The 14,684-nt window shown below is 42.6% G+C and overlaps 2 protein-coding genes across 7 annotated transcripts in view; one reads left to right on the plus strand and one right to left on the minus strand.

The window, feature by feature from the left end:
* The window catches only part of NUDT19 (nudix hydrolase 19), a 69,057-nt gene extending 68,153 nt beyond the window's left edge, over window positions 1-904 (minus strand). Inside the window, exons 1-2 of one of the 3 annotated variants that reach the window (XM_033940975.1) lie at window positions 831-904; window positions 535-600 (exon numbers count right to left, since the gene is read on the minus strand). The gene's annotated coding sequence lies outside the window, so the exon portion shown is untranslated. Of the gene's footprint in view, window positions 1-534 lie in introns of all 3 variants that reach the window. The other 2 variants (XM_033940974.1, XM_033940973.1) reach the window with 2 other exon arrangements.
* Window position 905: 1 nt separating this feature from the next.
* Window positions 906-14,684, plus strand: part of ANKRD27 (ankyrin repeat domain 27) — a 141,304-nt gene continuing 127,525 nt past the window's right edge. For 2 of the 4 annotated variants that reach the window (XM_033940966.1, XM_033940967.1), the window contains exons 1-3: window positions 906-1,059; window positions 7,449-7,583; window positions 11,734-11,844. In XM_033940966.1, the coding sequence (XP_033796857.1) occupies window positions 7,482-7,583; window positions 11,734-11,844 (213 nt within the window). In that variant the 5' untranslated portion in view covers window positions 906-1,059; window positions 7,449-7,481. Of the gene's footprint in view, window positions 1,060-7,448; window positions 7,584-11,733; window positions 11,845-14,684 lie in introns of those variants that run through there. The other 2 variants (XM_033940972.1, XM_033940969.1) reach the window with 1 other exon arrangement.

Genomic DNA, 14,684 nt, shown 5'->3' on the forward strand with positions numbered 1-14,684 from the left:
CTGCTAACCCAGAAGGCTTCCCTCCAACATCAGCTCCAACATCGGATGGAAGCCTTCCAGGTTGGCTTCAGCAGAGAGCAGGATGGAGGGCATGGGATCCCCAGAGGAGGAAGGGAGGTGGGAGATCTGCGCAGTGCTGTGTACCCCCCCCCCCCCAAGCGGCTCTAGAGGACATGCAATGAAGCTATGAAATAGTAAACTTAAAACAAATTTCAAGCAGGGATCGTCTCTTGCATGTTTAATGTACAGTGCTGTGTGCATCTGGTAGTGCAATAGAAATAGTAATAGTAAATCTGAGAAAATATTTCTTCACTTAATGTGTAATTAAAACTCTAGAATTTGTTGCCAAAGAATATGGTAAAAGCCAAAGCATAAATACAGTAAGGTTTAAAAAAAAAAAAAGGGTTGGACAAGTTTCTAAAGGTCCATAAACCATTACAGTCTTAAGACAGGCATTGAAAAATCCACTGCTTATACCTGGTATAAACAGCATAAAACTTGTTTTACGCTTTTGGGATTTTGCCAGGTACTTACAGTAGATCTACCGCTGTCCCAATATGGCAGTGTTCTTATGGTCCTTGCTCATACCGCTTCGAACATCTAGTAAGTAAATTTATAATAGAACTAGTTTAAAACAATTAGCATTACTCTTTTAATGTTAGCAAGGACAACTGTCATACGAATAAAAATTTCCCAAAACTAAGAAAGGAACGAAATGTGTTATAATACAGTATCCCCTAAAAATGTCGCCACTCCTACCCTAACAATACCGCAGTATAACCGGCGCACTGTCCCCTGACCCAGAACTGGGGAACGCCGCACTCACACACCGGAAGCTCGCTCTTTCACCATCACGCAAACTACCCGCAGCCCAACTCCCGCCTCCGGGTGCTGCCCAGCCTATCTTCGAAGACGTCACTTTTGCTGCCGTCGGCTCTCATTGGTTCTTGCGCACGAGTCGTCCGCTGGCGGGGCTAGAGGGCAGTTTTGTTAAAATGCGAGATGGGGAGTTGGTGTTTTCCTGTTGGCAGAGGTGTAAGAGAAATGTCATTTGTTTAAGTAAGTATCAGACGCTGCTCTCCGGTGATGCACTTGAGGTGTCCTTTGGGTTTCATGGTTTGAGCCGTAGGAGCCAACTTTCCAAGATTATTGGGGGTTCTAAGTCCAGGGAAAATGACCTCTCCTTGGACACAGTTAAGGAGTTTGTTAAATATCGAGGGTGCCCAAACATCTACAGCGCCCACAGAGTTGGCTCCTATGGTGCAAACTTTCCTGGTCTGTGGCCCTGGGGTTAAAATTGTGTTATTGGATTTCTCCCAGGATTATGCAGGCTGTTTGCAGCAGCGATAATTACGTCTAGTCGCCAAATGGTTTTGTTTATTTTTTTCCTATTCGGATGATCCAGTTTTGTTTACCCCAGTATGTGTATGGACTTGTAGTTCCGCCCTTGGTAAGGAAAGTAGGACAGCGACAGGCAAGTAGTGAGTGAACAACTAAGAGTGGAGGTGCGCGTTCTGAATACCAAAACGAGAGTGGATTGGGTAGCCTTAGCTATCTTGGTACCTAATGGATTTGGGTTTTAATAGTGTTGGTATAAACCGCCTAGCCCCTAGCTAGTGTGCTTCTCTCCCCCTCCCAGCGGCTGAGCGGGCATATAGATGGCCAGGGCAGATGTTAATTATACACTTGCAATTCTAGGAGTGGAGCTACTTCCCTATAATCCCATTCGTGGGACTATATTTGTTAAAGACCCTGCACCCAGCGTGGCCTGTTTCCCGAGTGGTAGGGGGTTAAGATGTACTAAGGAAGGTCGGACCAAGGTCCATCAAGCCCAGTATACTGTCTTAATAGTTGCCAGATTGGGTTGCTTTTAGGGATGAGTGGTAGATTTCCAATATGTACTTGGTTAGTGCAGTAATTGTTTATTATAATGTGTGTTAATGTAGGGGATGATTGTATGTTTCAATCTGTCACTCTTCAAATTCCTACATAAGTATGTTTTATCATTTGCATGTCAAAGAGTTTCAAATAAGTGTTTTGATAAACTTCCATGATCTCTTATGGGAATTTGAAGAGCGACAGATTTTCTAACAGAATTTGTAAATGAAACTTGGGGCTATTAATACAATACAAAACAACTTTTCTATCTTGAAGTAGTGTTTTAAAATCAAACTATTTCTATAAAAATGAATGTTGCAATATTTTGTATTGTTTAAATAGGACATTCTTCAGTAAACTTGTTGAACACTCAAGTGGACAGAAAGTGCTCGTTAACTAACTACTTAAGAACTTCATTACTTTTTTTTTTTTTTACTTAAAAAAATATTGGTACACTGCCATTGAAGTTAAGAACTTAAATTTTTTCTTGTACATTTATATATGAATAGGGTAGTGGATTTGATATACCACCTTTCTATGGTACATCACAAGAGGTTTACATTTAAGAGCATTTTAAATTGCTATGGATAACTAGTGCCGCTCCTAGAGCTGTAGCTGTGAACACAGAAGCAATTTAAGCAATTAACCTCATCTGTATCAACTTCTGCATATTCCTCCCCTTCACCTTTTAGTCTCACAATGCTACTTTTGCACTTCCTTCTATCACTAATATATCTAAAAAAAAAGTCCCCTTGTTTAACCATGTTGGCTTTCTTTCTTCCATTTGCAGCTTTGCTTTCCTGACTACTCGACCAGCCTCTTAACTTTTCCAGATATTTTTGCCCGTTTTCTCTTTCTGTGATCTCTTGTAGTTTATGAAAGCTAACCTCTTTCTCCTTTCCTTACCATTTGAGCAGGGACTGTCTTCTTTGTGACTGTGTACAGTGCTGCGTACGTCTGGTAGCACTATAGAAAGTTAGTAGTAGTGCCTTCTCAGGTACTACTTTTGAGAACCAAAGTGGCATTCTTTTCCTTTTACTTATTTTCCTTACAAAATAGTTTGTTGCCCTTACAATAACTCTTTTCAGTTTTGCCCGCTGGTTTACTACTTCTTCCAGATGTTCCCATCCAGACAACAATTCTTGATGTAATCCCCCATTTGAGCAAAGTTTTTTTTTGTTTTCTTAAAGTCTAGAACCTGTTTCATTTATTATTATTTTTCTAAAAGTATCTCTCAAAGTGTGGTGGACTAAATAGGTTGAATTAAAAGGGAATAACCTAAAACACTGAATTAAGTGGAATTGGGTTTATAAATTTTCTGTTATTAATGTTTAAATAATCTGTGTACAAGTATGTGAATTGCTTGTTTGAAATTTGATAAATTAATTAAATAAAAAGTTAAGTCTAGAACCTTAGCTGATCTCTTATCAAGACTTTCAGAGGGTCACAACCAAATGGGGAGTCCACTACGCATTTTGCCAACTTAAACATTATTATATATCTTTAGATCAGATCACTGTGAGTTATCAACTAGGAGCAAAATTGTAGGATTCCTTTACAGCTATAGCTCCAGATAAGGTTTCTATTTCAGACATACATAAAGCTTTGTGTCATAGCAGACCCCCCAAAAACTTTCATAACCTGCGACAGAGGTGAGAGCAGGATTTGGGACTGTCTGTATTAAATTGGGATATAGGGGAAAGCATTAGGAGCATCCTCGCAATAGTCCACAGTATTTTGTTGCAAGGATGTAATTTTAGATTTTTTCATAGGGCATATATGACCTCTTCACAACTACTCAAAATAGGCTACCTGCAGACACATCTCTGCTAAAAATGTAATGTGGAGAGTGCTAATTTCTTTTATACATTTTCGACGTACCCAGCTACTCAATTATTTTAGAAGTGGGCATGTGTGTATGTGAGACGGGTTCTGGGACAAATATCTCCAACTCCCCAATTTTTTTGTTGGGCCTGGAGATACTCTGGGATTCACAGAAAGGGGCCAAATTTTGGGTCCAGAAGTTGGGCTTGCTGGGACTGAAGGCTATACTACAAGTATGGACAATGCCACAATCCCTTTCCTATTGGAAATGGAGAACAAGTATTTATGAATTATTATACCAGGAAGCCCAAGACTCTAAGGCAGTGTCCCGCAAACTTTTTTGAACCACGGCACACTAAAGGTAGTGGCCATGGCTCATGGCATGTGTGACATCATCATGTCGATGTCTGCGTGTGTGTGAAGGCCCTCCAGGCGGGCTCTGAGATGCCAGTGGGGGTGCCAGAAGGGAAGAGGGCCAGAGAGGATAGGTGCTGGCACCCACTGATTGCCTACAGGACGTGCCTCTAGCCATGAGAGGCACGTTCTGTAGGCTGTCAGCTGGTGCCGGCGCCTTTCCTCCTCCCCAGTGTCAGCTGGTGCTGGCGCCTTTCCTCCTCCCCAGTGTACCGTGGCACACCTGAAATCTCAGGAGGCACACTAGTATGCCTTGGAACACAGTTTGAGATGCACTGCTCTAAGGCTACTTGTAGGCGAAAGAAACAATTTATGCTTATATTGGACCCCTATTCACAATCCTTTCAAGAATCTTTTGGGAGGAAGACTTTTCAGGACTTTATGCTCATTTCCTGCATACAGTCCTATTGGCTGTATATGAGCATCCACTGGTGCGCAGTGTAGCGAAGTTTGTAGAAACTGTGCCTGTTGAGTAGGCTGCACAGCTGTGTGAGCTAGTAGCCAAGTAGAAGATGTGTCGAAAGCAATGGGCCCAGGCAAATTAATGCTTTTGATGTTGCATCCAGAGTCTCCACATTAGGTATTAACATGCACATACTTGCCTGGCTATGTTTTGGGCTTAGAACCAGTGGGTCAGGACAGTAGCAATTGCTGAGCTTTCCTTGCTGAGTTGATGATCTTTTTAGGGACAAGGTAGAGGAGGTTGCCTACCTTTATCAAAAAATATATTGATACCATGAAGTCCTTTTCTCAGCCCACTCCTTCTGCAGTCTCTAGTTTTCAGAGTATTTTGTGTGGTACTCAATGAATATCCTATTTACTCTCTATTTATTCCTCCTGCTTGCTCTCCCCAGCAGTCGCAGGCTCTTGGAAGTGGTGGACCCAAAAGCCCCAATCAGCAATCAGTCAAAGCAAGGAATGAGCTTTGGCAGAGAAAGAGAACAGCCTGACAGGTAGACTGAGCAGGGTAATGCAATAGCGCGAGTGGTCTCTCAACATGGGCGTTGAGAGCACTCTTCCTATGTATTCGCCATACATCTCAGTAATCTCAGTAACGAGGTCCCCCAGTTCTGCTCCTAGCTGGGATCGCATGGAAGACTAGCGTCATATGGCTTCCTTCTCCTATTGGGGGGAAAGGTTTTTTTATACACATATCCTCTGATAACCCTCTTGGGGGAAAGTCTGCTGAGACTTGAACAGGATCGGGGAGCCATGATCCTCCTCAGGCTCTACTGGCTGAGGCAGAAATGATTTCCTCTGCTTCTGGAGTTAATTTCTTAAAACCCATGGAGACTGGATTGCTTTTTGACCCTCACAACTTAGAATGAGAGGTCTTGTCTGCATCCTTACTTCATTCCCTGGCCCTCACAGCTTAGATTTTGAGAACATAGAACATGCATCCCTTCAGTTGCATGAGGGAGGCTTCTGGGTCCTACTTGCTTCTAGGAAATATTCCTCAAACAGGTCATATTTCAAGTGGAAGAGTTTTGCAATCTAGTGAGAGGACAAGGCTTTGGATTCTTTTTTCATGTTCTACACCAAAACTGCTTGAATGCCTTTATACCTTTCTGAGTTTGGACTCAAAACCAATTATATAAGGGGTTACCTTGCTGCAATTGGAGCTTACCTTCAGCATGTGGAAGGTAAACCCATCTCTGTACATCCTCTAGTTCAGGGGTGTCCAACCTGCGGCCCAGTGAAGTATTTTGTGCGGCCCCGGTCAAGGGCTATGCAGTGTTTTCCTCTGCTTCCCCCGGGTGTTTACCGTCTTGCTGGCTCCTTCCTCTGTCTTGCTGCAGCGTTTGCGTGTTTGTGCAGCCCCAGAAACATTTTTTTTCGGCCAATGCAGCCCAGGGAAGCCAAAAGGTTGGACACCCCTGCTCTAGTTGTTTATAGAAGGTTTGCTGTGGACTAAGTCCCCAGTCAAACCTCTCACAATGTCGTAGGACCTCAGCCATCCCCACCCAGCTGATGATGGCTTCTTTTGAGCTGCTTAGTACTTGCCATCTAAAGAACTTAACTGGAAGGTTTTGCTCTTGGGGGCGGTTACTTCATGCAGAGTTGGTGATCTTCAGGCTCTAGTAGCTGATCTACCTTGCACAAAGTTTCATTATAACAGAGTGATTCTCTGCAACATTCCTAAATACCATCTTAATCTGAATTCAATCTTAGTCAGTTGTTCTGCCAGTGCTTTTCACCAAATCTCATGTCTAGCCTGGTGAAGGCACTCTGCATCCCTTGGACTGCAATTGAACCGTGGTCTCCTACCTGCAGAAGACTAAAACCCATCGACAGTTCACCCATTTTTTTGCTTTGTATGCCCCAAACGGGATGGGGGCAGTCATCGGTAAACACACTTTATCCAATTAGCTAACAGATTGCACCTCCTTCACATATGCCCCAGCTGGACTGTCTCTTTATCATTTCACAGCTCAAAATGTTGGCCATGACTGTGTTGTGTTGGTAACTCGCTTGTGGTCAACCTCCAATCTGCAAGGCTGTAATGTGGTCTTCAGTCCACACACTAACATCTCCTTACTATTACCTTAAGCAAGATTCCCAATACAAAATTTGGTTTGGTCAAGCAGTTCTGCAGAATTTGTTTGGAGTCTAGAATACAACTCCATCCTCCTAGGCCCATTTTTGTTCTGTTCCAGATTGCACCTGCAGAACAGAATTGTACATAAATTTTAATTTAATAGGTTGCTGGTTTGCCTTGTCTGCTACAAGTCTCTGTTGTTTATGATTTGTTAATTTTTTGTTAACCGGTATCTGGGGGTTCCCAACTGTGGTAAATGCTGTCCTGCTTGTCCTTTGAGAAAGTGAAGTTACTCACCTATAGCAGTTGTTGTCCAAGGACAGCAGGACATAAATTACCACAGATCCTCTTTCCTCCCACAAGAGGATTTTCTAAGCTTTCGCACTCAGCTGCTGGTCCTGCACAATTAAGGTGGATGGAAAGGCACCCATGCATTCCAAAAGCTTCTAGAAAAGTCAGAACGCTGGGTAGCATCTATGCCAGGCTCCATCAGATGATGTTGCCCAACTATGGTGATGTATGTCCTGCTGTCCTTGGAACACCTGCTACTGAGAAATTTCTTGGTATGACAAAAGCAAAGTTACTCACATGAATAACTTTGCTTTTGTCATACCAAGAAATTTCTCAGTATTTGTGTGACATTCAGTGTCTGAAGAATGCTTTCCAGCTTTCTTTGTGTGCAAACAAGTTATCAAAATGAGATATCACAGACTGAGCAAGCATTTGTCAGCATGGGGAATAAATGGCACAATTGTCTGCATTGTTTTATAATACTTTCCTCTCTTCCTTGCAGGAAATTCTCTGCTTTGCAGTGTCTGAAGTTCATATGGCTATGTATGATGAAGACATCTTAAAAAATCCTTTTTACCTAGCAATTCAAAAGCGGCGTCCTGATCTTTGCAGTAAAGTTGCAGAAGTTCATGGCATTGTAAGTAAAATGTTAGATTGAATTTGCTATGCTTTTGGTCTTGTTAAAATGCCAAGTAATGTTCTAATAATAGTTTTCCTTAATTGTAGGTATGTCACTTTGATAATAATATTACTTGTCAATTCTGGGTCATATGTTTTTTTTTGGTAAATTTAGGCCTCTTGTGTATATCAGAATTGCTATCTCATCCTAGAGCAGGGCTGAAGTGGAAAACGTACAGGCTGACTTTCTCACCTGGCAGACTCTAGACCCAGGGAGTGGTCATTGTCCCAAAGAGGTTCAACCTCATTGTGCAATGCTAGAGACGACTGACCATAGACTTGATGGCTTCAGCCAAGAATGCAAAGGTAAATCGCTTCTAGAGCTGAAGAGACGAACCAAGAAGTATAATGTTAGATGCATTGGTTCAACTCTGGCTGGAGAAGAGGCTTCTATATGTATTTCTTCCATGGTCTATGGTGAACCGGGTCATCTGCAGAATTGCAAATCACCTGGGGCTGGTGATCCTGGTAGCCCCCAGCTGGCCTTGGTATGCATCTCCAGTGAGACAGATGAATCAAGCTACCAATTCATGTGGGGTTTCTCAGTCAGGGTCCAATTCCTGTGGAGAACCTGGAGCACTTTGGTCTTAATACATGGCTCTTGAGCGCACGGCCTAATCTGCAAGGTTTATTTGGAGGTAGTCATTTTTGACTCTTCAAGCAAAAAAAACCATTGACGTTTCTGGCTTAAAGCTAAGACCTAGAAGGCTTTCCAACTCTAGTGCACCAAAGATCAGGTAGAGCCTTTCAAGGCACCAGTTCCTGTAATCCTGGCATTTCTACAAGCCAGACTAGAAAAAGGATTAGTAATGGCATCTCTCAAAATCCAGGTGGCAGGTCTCTTGTGCTTCTGAGCTTGAGGAAGAAAGCTATCGCTGGCATCTGACCCGGATGTGACCCCGTTTTTAAAGGGGGCTTTCAAGTTACAGCCTCTGTTGCGCCAGCCTTTTCTATCCCGAAATTTTGATATCATCTTGAATAACCTTTTCTAGGTCCCTGAATGAGCCTCTCCAAGATCTCAGAGTGAAGACAGTATTTCTGGTGGCAATAGTCTCAGCAAGACAGATCTTGGATTTGTAGTCTCTTTCCTGCAGAGAGCCCTTCCTCAGGATCAGAGAGGCTGGGTTTTCACTGCACATGGGCCCTTCCTTTCTACCGAAGGTCAGACTTTCACATCAACCAAGAGGTTAATTTGCCCGCATTTCATCCTATGGATTCGACTAACAAGACAAGATATTGCAGAGTTTACTCCACTCCCTGGAAAGGACCAATGACTCGACTTTCTGACCATCTTTTTGTTCTAACCAGTCAGTCAAGATGAGGCAAACCAGCTTCCAAGGCTTCTATTGCCAGATTTATTTATTTATTTAAAGAACTTATCTCCTAAGCAGCTTACAAGTAAATATACACAGTAGAGGTCAAATTTTACCATACATTTTCCAATGTATTACAAACATCAATTAGCTTTGTTTACATTGACTGCAATTTTTTGTTGAATATTCTCAAACATTTTATTGGATGTCAGAGGGACAGCTAAAAGCTAAGATGAAAAAATGAGCCTTAAGTAATTTTTGAAATAGCACTACATTGTTACAAAAACATATTGTTCCGGACATTCCATTCCAAAGCACAGGACCCGCAATTAAAAAACAAGACTTTCTGGTGGAGGCATATTTAATTTAATTATTTATTCTTACATCTAACAGCATCCTATTTTCTGATCTCAAAACTCTATTAGGTTTATATATTTTCAAGCATTTGGTCAGATAGTCTGGAAGGGTGTCATATATCCCTAGATGGATTCTTTTCAAAATCTTAAACTGTACCCAATGATTGACAACTAATGTAATTTCTTTAAAATTGGTGAAATATTTTCATACCATGCTGCTCCCATTAAGACTCATGCTGTGGAATTTTGTATATTCTGTAATGCTTTTAAGCGGTTAGATGGAAGACCCAGGTAAATGCTATTACAGAAATAAAGCTTTGAGAACACTAGTGTCTGTAAGACTTGTCTGAAATCCCAAAATGATAAACTCTTTTCAGTTGGAGCAACTTTCTGATTACGAAGTATGCAGCCTCCACTTCTTTAGTTATTTGAGACTTAAAAGATAATTTTACATTGAGGATTACCCCCAGCATTTTGATCTCTTCACTAATGGTAATCGGATGATCATTTACGAGAATGCGACTAGGCCAAAGATATTCCTGCTGCTCACCTACAATCATTATGTCAGTTTTTTTCAACATTTCGCCACAACCCATTATCAAACATCCATCTATTGATCCTGCTCATATAATCATTTAATTGCATGATAATTTCATTGAAGTACATTGGGTGTAGCAATTAGCCACCTATTTCTCTGAAAGTTCATTCGAACAGAAGTGTGGAGTCTTCATGGGCAGAGTCCCAGGCAGTTTACCCAAAGAGATCTGTAGAACAGGTATTTGAACTATTGTTCATTCGTTTACAAGATTCTACAGAGTGGACGTGGTGGCTCGATAGGAGGCCTCTTTTGAGTCCTCTGTTTTGTGGGCAGGTTCATCTAACCCACCTAGATGTCTGACACTGCTTTGGTACATTACCTAATATACGGACTCCTGTGTATATTAACAGAAAGAAGATGTGTTACTAATATGCATTACATAGGCCAAATGGTATTTATCTTCCTTCATTTTTTTATCTAGTCTGCCTGGCAGTACCATTTATAGTAACATAGTAACATAGTAGATGACGGCAGATAAAGACCCGAATGGTCCATCCAGTCTGCCCAACCTGATTCAATTTAAAAATTTTTTTTTTTTTTTTTTTTCTTCTTAGCTATTTCTGGGCGAGAATCCAAAGCTTTACCCGGTACTGTGCTTGGGTTCCAACTGCCGAAATCTCTGTTAAGACTTACTCCAGCCCATCTACACCCTCCCAGCCATTGAAGCCCTCCCCTGCCCATCCTCCTCCAAACGGCCATACACAGACACAGACCGTACAAGTCTGCCCAGTAACTGGCCTAGTTCATTCTTTAATATTATTTTCTGATTCTAAATCTTCTGTGTTCATCCCACGCTTCTTTGAACTCAGTCACAGTTTTACTCTCCACCACCTCTCCCGGGAGCGCATTCCAGGCATCCACCACCCTCTCCGTAAAGTAGAATTTCCTAACATTGCCCCTGAATCTACCACCCCTTTTACATGCTAATATGCATTATGTTTATCCTTGGTTAATTGCTGAATATTGGACATGATTTTATAGTGCTGTTTGTTCCTACAAGACTTCTTGTACTTTTTTTTTTTTTGCTGCTACAATTGAAAGATTAAGCTCTGAATACTGGGCCCTTAATATCCAGGTAGCAGGTGCTGCTAACCAGCACTATACACAGGTTTTCAGTAGCATTGTTTGGGTAATACAGCTGAAAATCTCTGCAGACTGTCCTGGTGGTATTTTTTGAGAAGTTGGATTTAGCTCGTGAGTTTCTCTGTTTAAGATCAATTTCATTCAGGTACCAAAGATAAAACTGTCTCCAAAAGGGTTTAGCTAACAGTTTGCCAAACTGTGGGTCAGGACCCTAAATGGGGTCACAAAACCCATCTTTGGAGTTGTCACCCGATGGACTTTCCATAAATACCTTATTATTCTGCATCTCCAGTGCGGAGGGTTACACACAATTTTATTTGGCCACCATCATGGGTGATCACAGCCACTAAAACATGGATAAGCACGGACTTAGAAACATAAGCTTCTACCTGTGACAATGGAATTTCCCAACGAAGCAGCAGTGGTCTTTGAACTCTGGCTTCCCTGATTCTCAGCTCACTGCTTTAACCATTAGGATGCTCTTTAACTTGCTTAATCTGTCTCATGGTTAAGCCAGCCCTGGATTTGGTATGTCTTAACTTAACCACTGTCAACATGGAGGTGAGTAGGTAGGAAAACCTTGGATGAATTGCTTTTATTAGGGTGGAGACTTAATTTTTTATGCTGCTTAAAATATCTTGTTTTTCAGAATGTTCAGGAGATGTTTTTGATCTGTATATACGTCAGTTTGCTTTGAGCACATGATTCCCATTCTGGGGCATGCTGTTTTCTTGTCTAACAAAGATTTTCTTTATTTAGGTATTGGTACCATGTAAAGAGAGCCTGCCAAGTAACTTCTATTCAACATATCCATTTGACTCTTACGTTTTGAAACCTTTGGAAGATGGTTTTCAGACACTAAATGGAAAGGTAATAATGTCCATGTTTTAAAATACTTGATCCCTGACTCATGAGATAAGAGAAGTTAACAAGTGATATTTCATATTCCATCAGGACAAAGCTTGAGGTGGTCTTTTGCATTCATGAGATGTTTGACCCTCATTAACATCAGATCCAAAGTAACGGCTTTTCCTTATCCGCAGCAGGCAAATCCAGGCGAGTCGGTTGTGTCCATCTATCAGCAGGTGGAGATAGAGAACTCTGAACTTCGTTCTGTGATATAGGGTGCAGAACCTGGCAGGGAGAATTTGGTTCAGAATGGGGTGGTTGTTTTTTTTTCCCCCCTCCTCTAAATCTATGGTCAGGTGCATCTTATGAAGCGAAAAATATTCTAGGTCTAGAATTGCTTCATCTCTTGTCGATTTCTGAACTAGCTGCTCCATAAGGTAGTCCTTGATTTCTTCAAGGAATTTTATCTCCCTAGCATGCCTTGATGTAATATTTACCCAGTCAATATTGGGTAGTTAAATCACCCATTATTGTGTTACTCAATTTGTTAGCCTCCCTAATTTCTGATAACATTTCAGCATTAGTCTGTTAACCCTGGTCAGGCAGATGGTAGTACACTCCTATCACGATCCTTTTCCCTTTTACACATGGAATTTCTACCCATAGGCATAGCAAGGAGTGTTTTGGCTCCTGTAGAATTTTCAGTCCGATTCAAGGCCCTCCTTAACGTATAATTCAATCTACCCTATATAGTTTATATCCTGATATTGGTTATCTTCCTTCCACCAGGTCTCAGAGATGCCTATATTTTCATTTAGTGCAATATTTTCTAACTCTCCTGTCTTGTTTCTTAGGCTTCTGGCATTTGCATACGAGGTGGAGCCCATCTTTGTGGAATAGGCTTTCCCTTCCCCAGTATCTCACCCAGTTCCTAACAAATCTAAACCCTTTCTTCCTTCACCATCATCTCATCCATGCATTGAGACTCCGGAGTAGAGAATGACACTGGGAAAAAATTTGTCCCTGTTAACTACCCCGTCCCCGCGACCATCGTCCCTGTCGCCAACGCATCCCCTTGATCACTGTCCCTGCCCCATCTCCGTCCCCGCAACCACTGTCCCCTTCCTGTCCCCATGATCACTGTCCCCGCAGCATCCATACAAGCCTCAGTACTGCAATATTTAGCTTATTCCTTCCTTATAAATCAAAGTTCTGGCTGCTGAACTAGAGAAAGAGATGTTCAGCTGGCAGGGCTTTGTTTATAAATTTTAATCAACACAACTAATATACTATTTTATCCTAAAGCAAAAAAAAAGAAAGAAATACATTTTTTTTTCTACCTTTGTTGTCTGGTTTCTGCTTTCCTCATCTTCTCATTCAATTCCTTCCATCCACTGTCTTCTCTCTATATCTTCCATTTGCTCTGTTACTGTGCCTCTCCCTTCACCCCCTTCAGTTGGTCTGGCACCCATCTTCTTCCCTCCGCTCCCCCCCCCAAAGTCTGGCATCATTGTCTTCTTCCCTTCCAGCGTCTTCTCCCCACTTTCTGTTTCCTATTTCCATTCCGGTGTCTTCTCCCCACTCTGTCTTCCTCATTTCCCTTCAGCGTCTGTTCCTCTCCACCCCCCTTCAGCGTCTGTTGATTCCTTTCCTCTCAGCACCTTTTTCAGCACCCCTCGCGTGGTCCAACCATCTCCCTCCCTCCCTCCCTCTTAACATTTGTGGCGCGTTACAATGTAATTTGTGTAAGCTGCCGGAGCCTGCAAACTCGGTCCCCGTCCCATCCCCACAATCCATCTGATCCCATCTGCACAAACCATCTCGCTTCTGTGTTCCTATTTTCCCCTTTCTAATATCTTCCCTCTGTATCTGGCATTGCCCCCTCCCTGTGTCCATATACCATCCTCATGTATGCCCCCTTTATGTCTCTGTCCCTATGCCCCCATGCACATAATTTCTCCTCTGTTTCTGTTACCTTCCTATGTCCCGATTTCCCCTCTCTCCTCTTCCACACCAATGTGTCTCTTCTCTCCAACCTCATTTAGCTTCTTTCCCTCTTTCTCCCCCCCCCCCCTCGCTCCTGCTTCCAGCATCTGGCTCACCTGCCTGTCCTCCCCTTTCTTTCCTGCTGTGGGTTTAATATTTCTTTCCCTCTTCATCCCCTTGGCCCAGCATCTCTTTCCCTTTCACTCCCTCCTTCCTAGTGTGAGGGAACAAGCGCGATCATGGATTGCGCGGTCCAACAACCCCATCCCGTCTGATCGCCGTGTCCTGCCATCTCCCTCCACCTCACCTTAGGTGCCGAATTTAATTCTTCTTTTCCCAGCGGCACGCTTTCAATAAGTCGCGCACGCGGCTGCTTGAATTGTTGAATCTTTTGCTCTGACGCAACCGGAAACAGGAAGTTGCGTCAGAGGAGAAGATTCAACAACTCAAGCAGCCGTGCGCGCAACTTATTGAAAGCATGCCGCTGGAAGAAGAATAATTAAATTTGGCACCTAAGGTGAGGTGGAGGGAGGGAGATAGCAGGACGCAGGATGCGGTGATCGGACGGGGATGCTAGACCGCGTAATCAGCTCCACGGGGTGGTGAATGGCCTTGTCTCCATCCCCGTAGCGACCACTATTTTTTCTCTTCTGTTTCGGCAGGTTACCCGTGGCTAGCCGCAGGTAACAGCCACCATGTCATTCTCTACTCCAGAGCTCTGCCTGACTCTTGGGTCCTTTCTGTTTTATTATGCCTTACTATTTCAGATCTTGATTTGGCCTCACCTTGATTATCAAAATGTTTTGTATCGTGGTTTGTCTACCAAGTTATTGCATAAGCTTCAGTTTATTCAGAACAGTTTGGCCTGGTTGATT

Source organism: Geotrypetes seraphini, chromosome 4, assembly GCF_902459505.1.
Source record: "Geotrypetes seraphini chromosome 4, aGeoSer1.1, whole genome shotgun sequence".
Classification (NCBI taxonomy): Eukaryota; Metazoa; Chordata; class Amphibia; order Gymnophiona; family Dermophiidae; genus Geotrypetes; species Geotrypetes seraphini.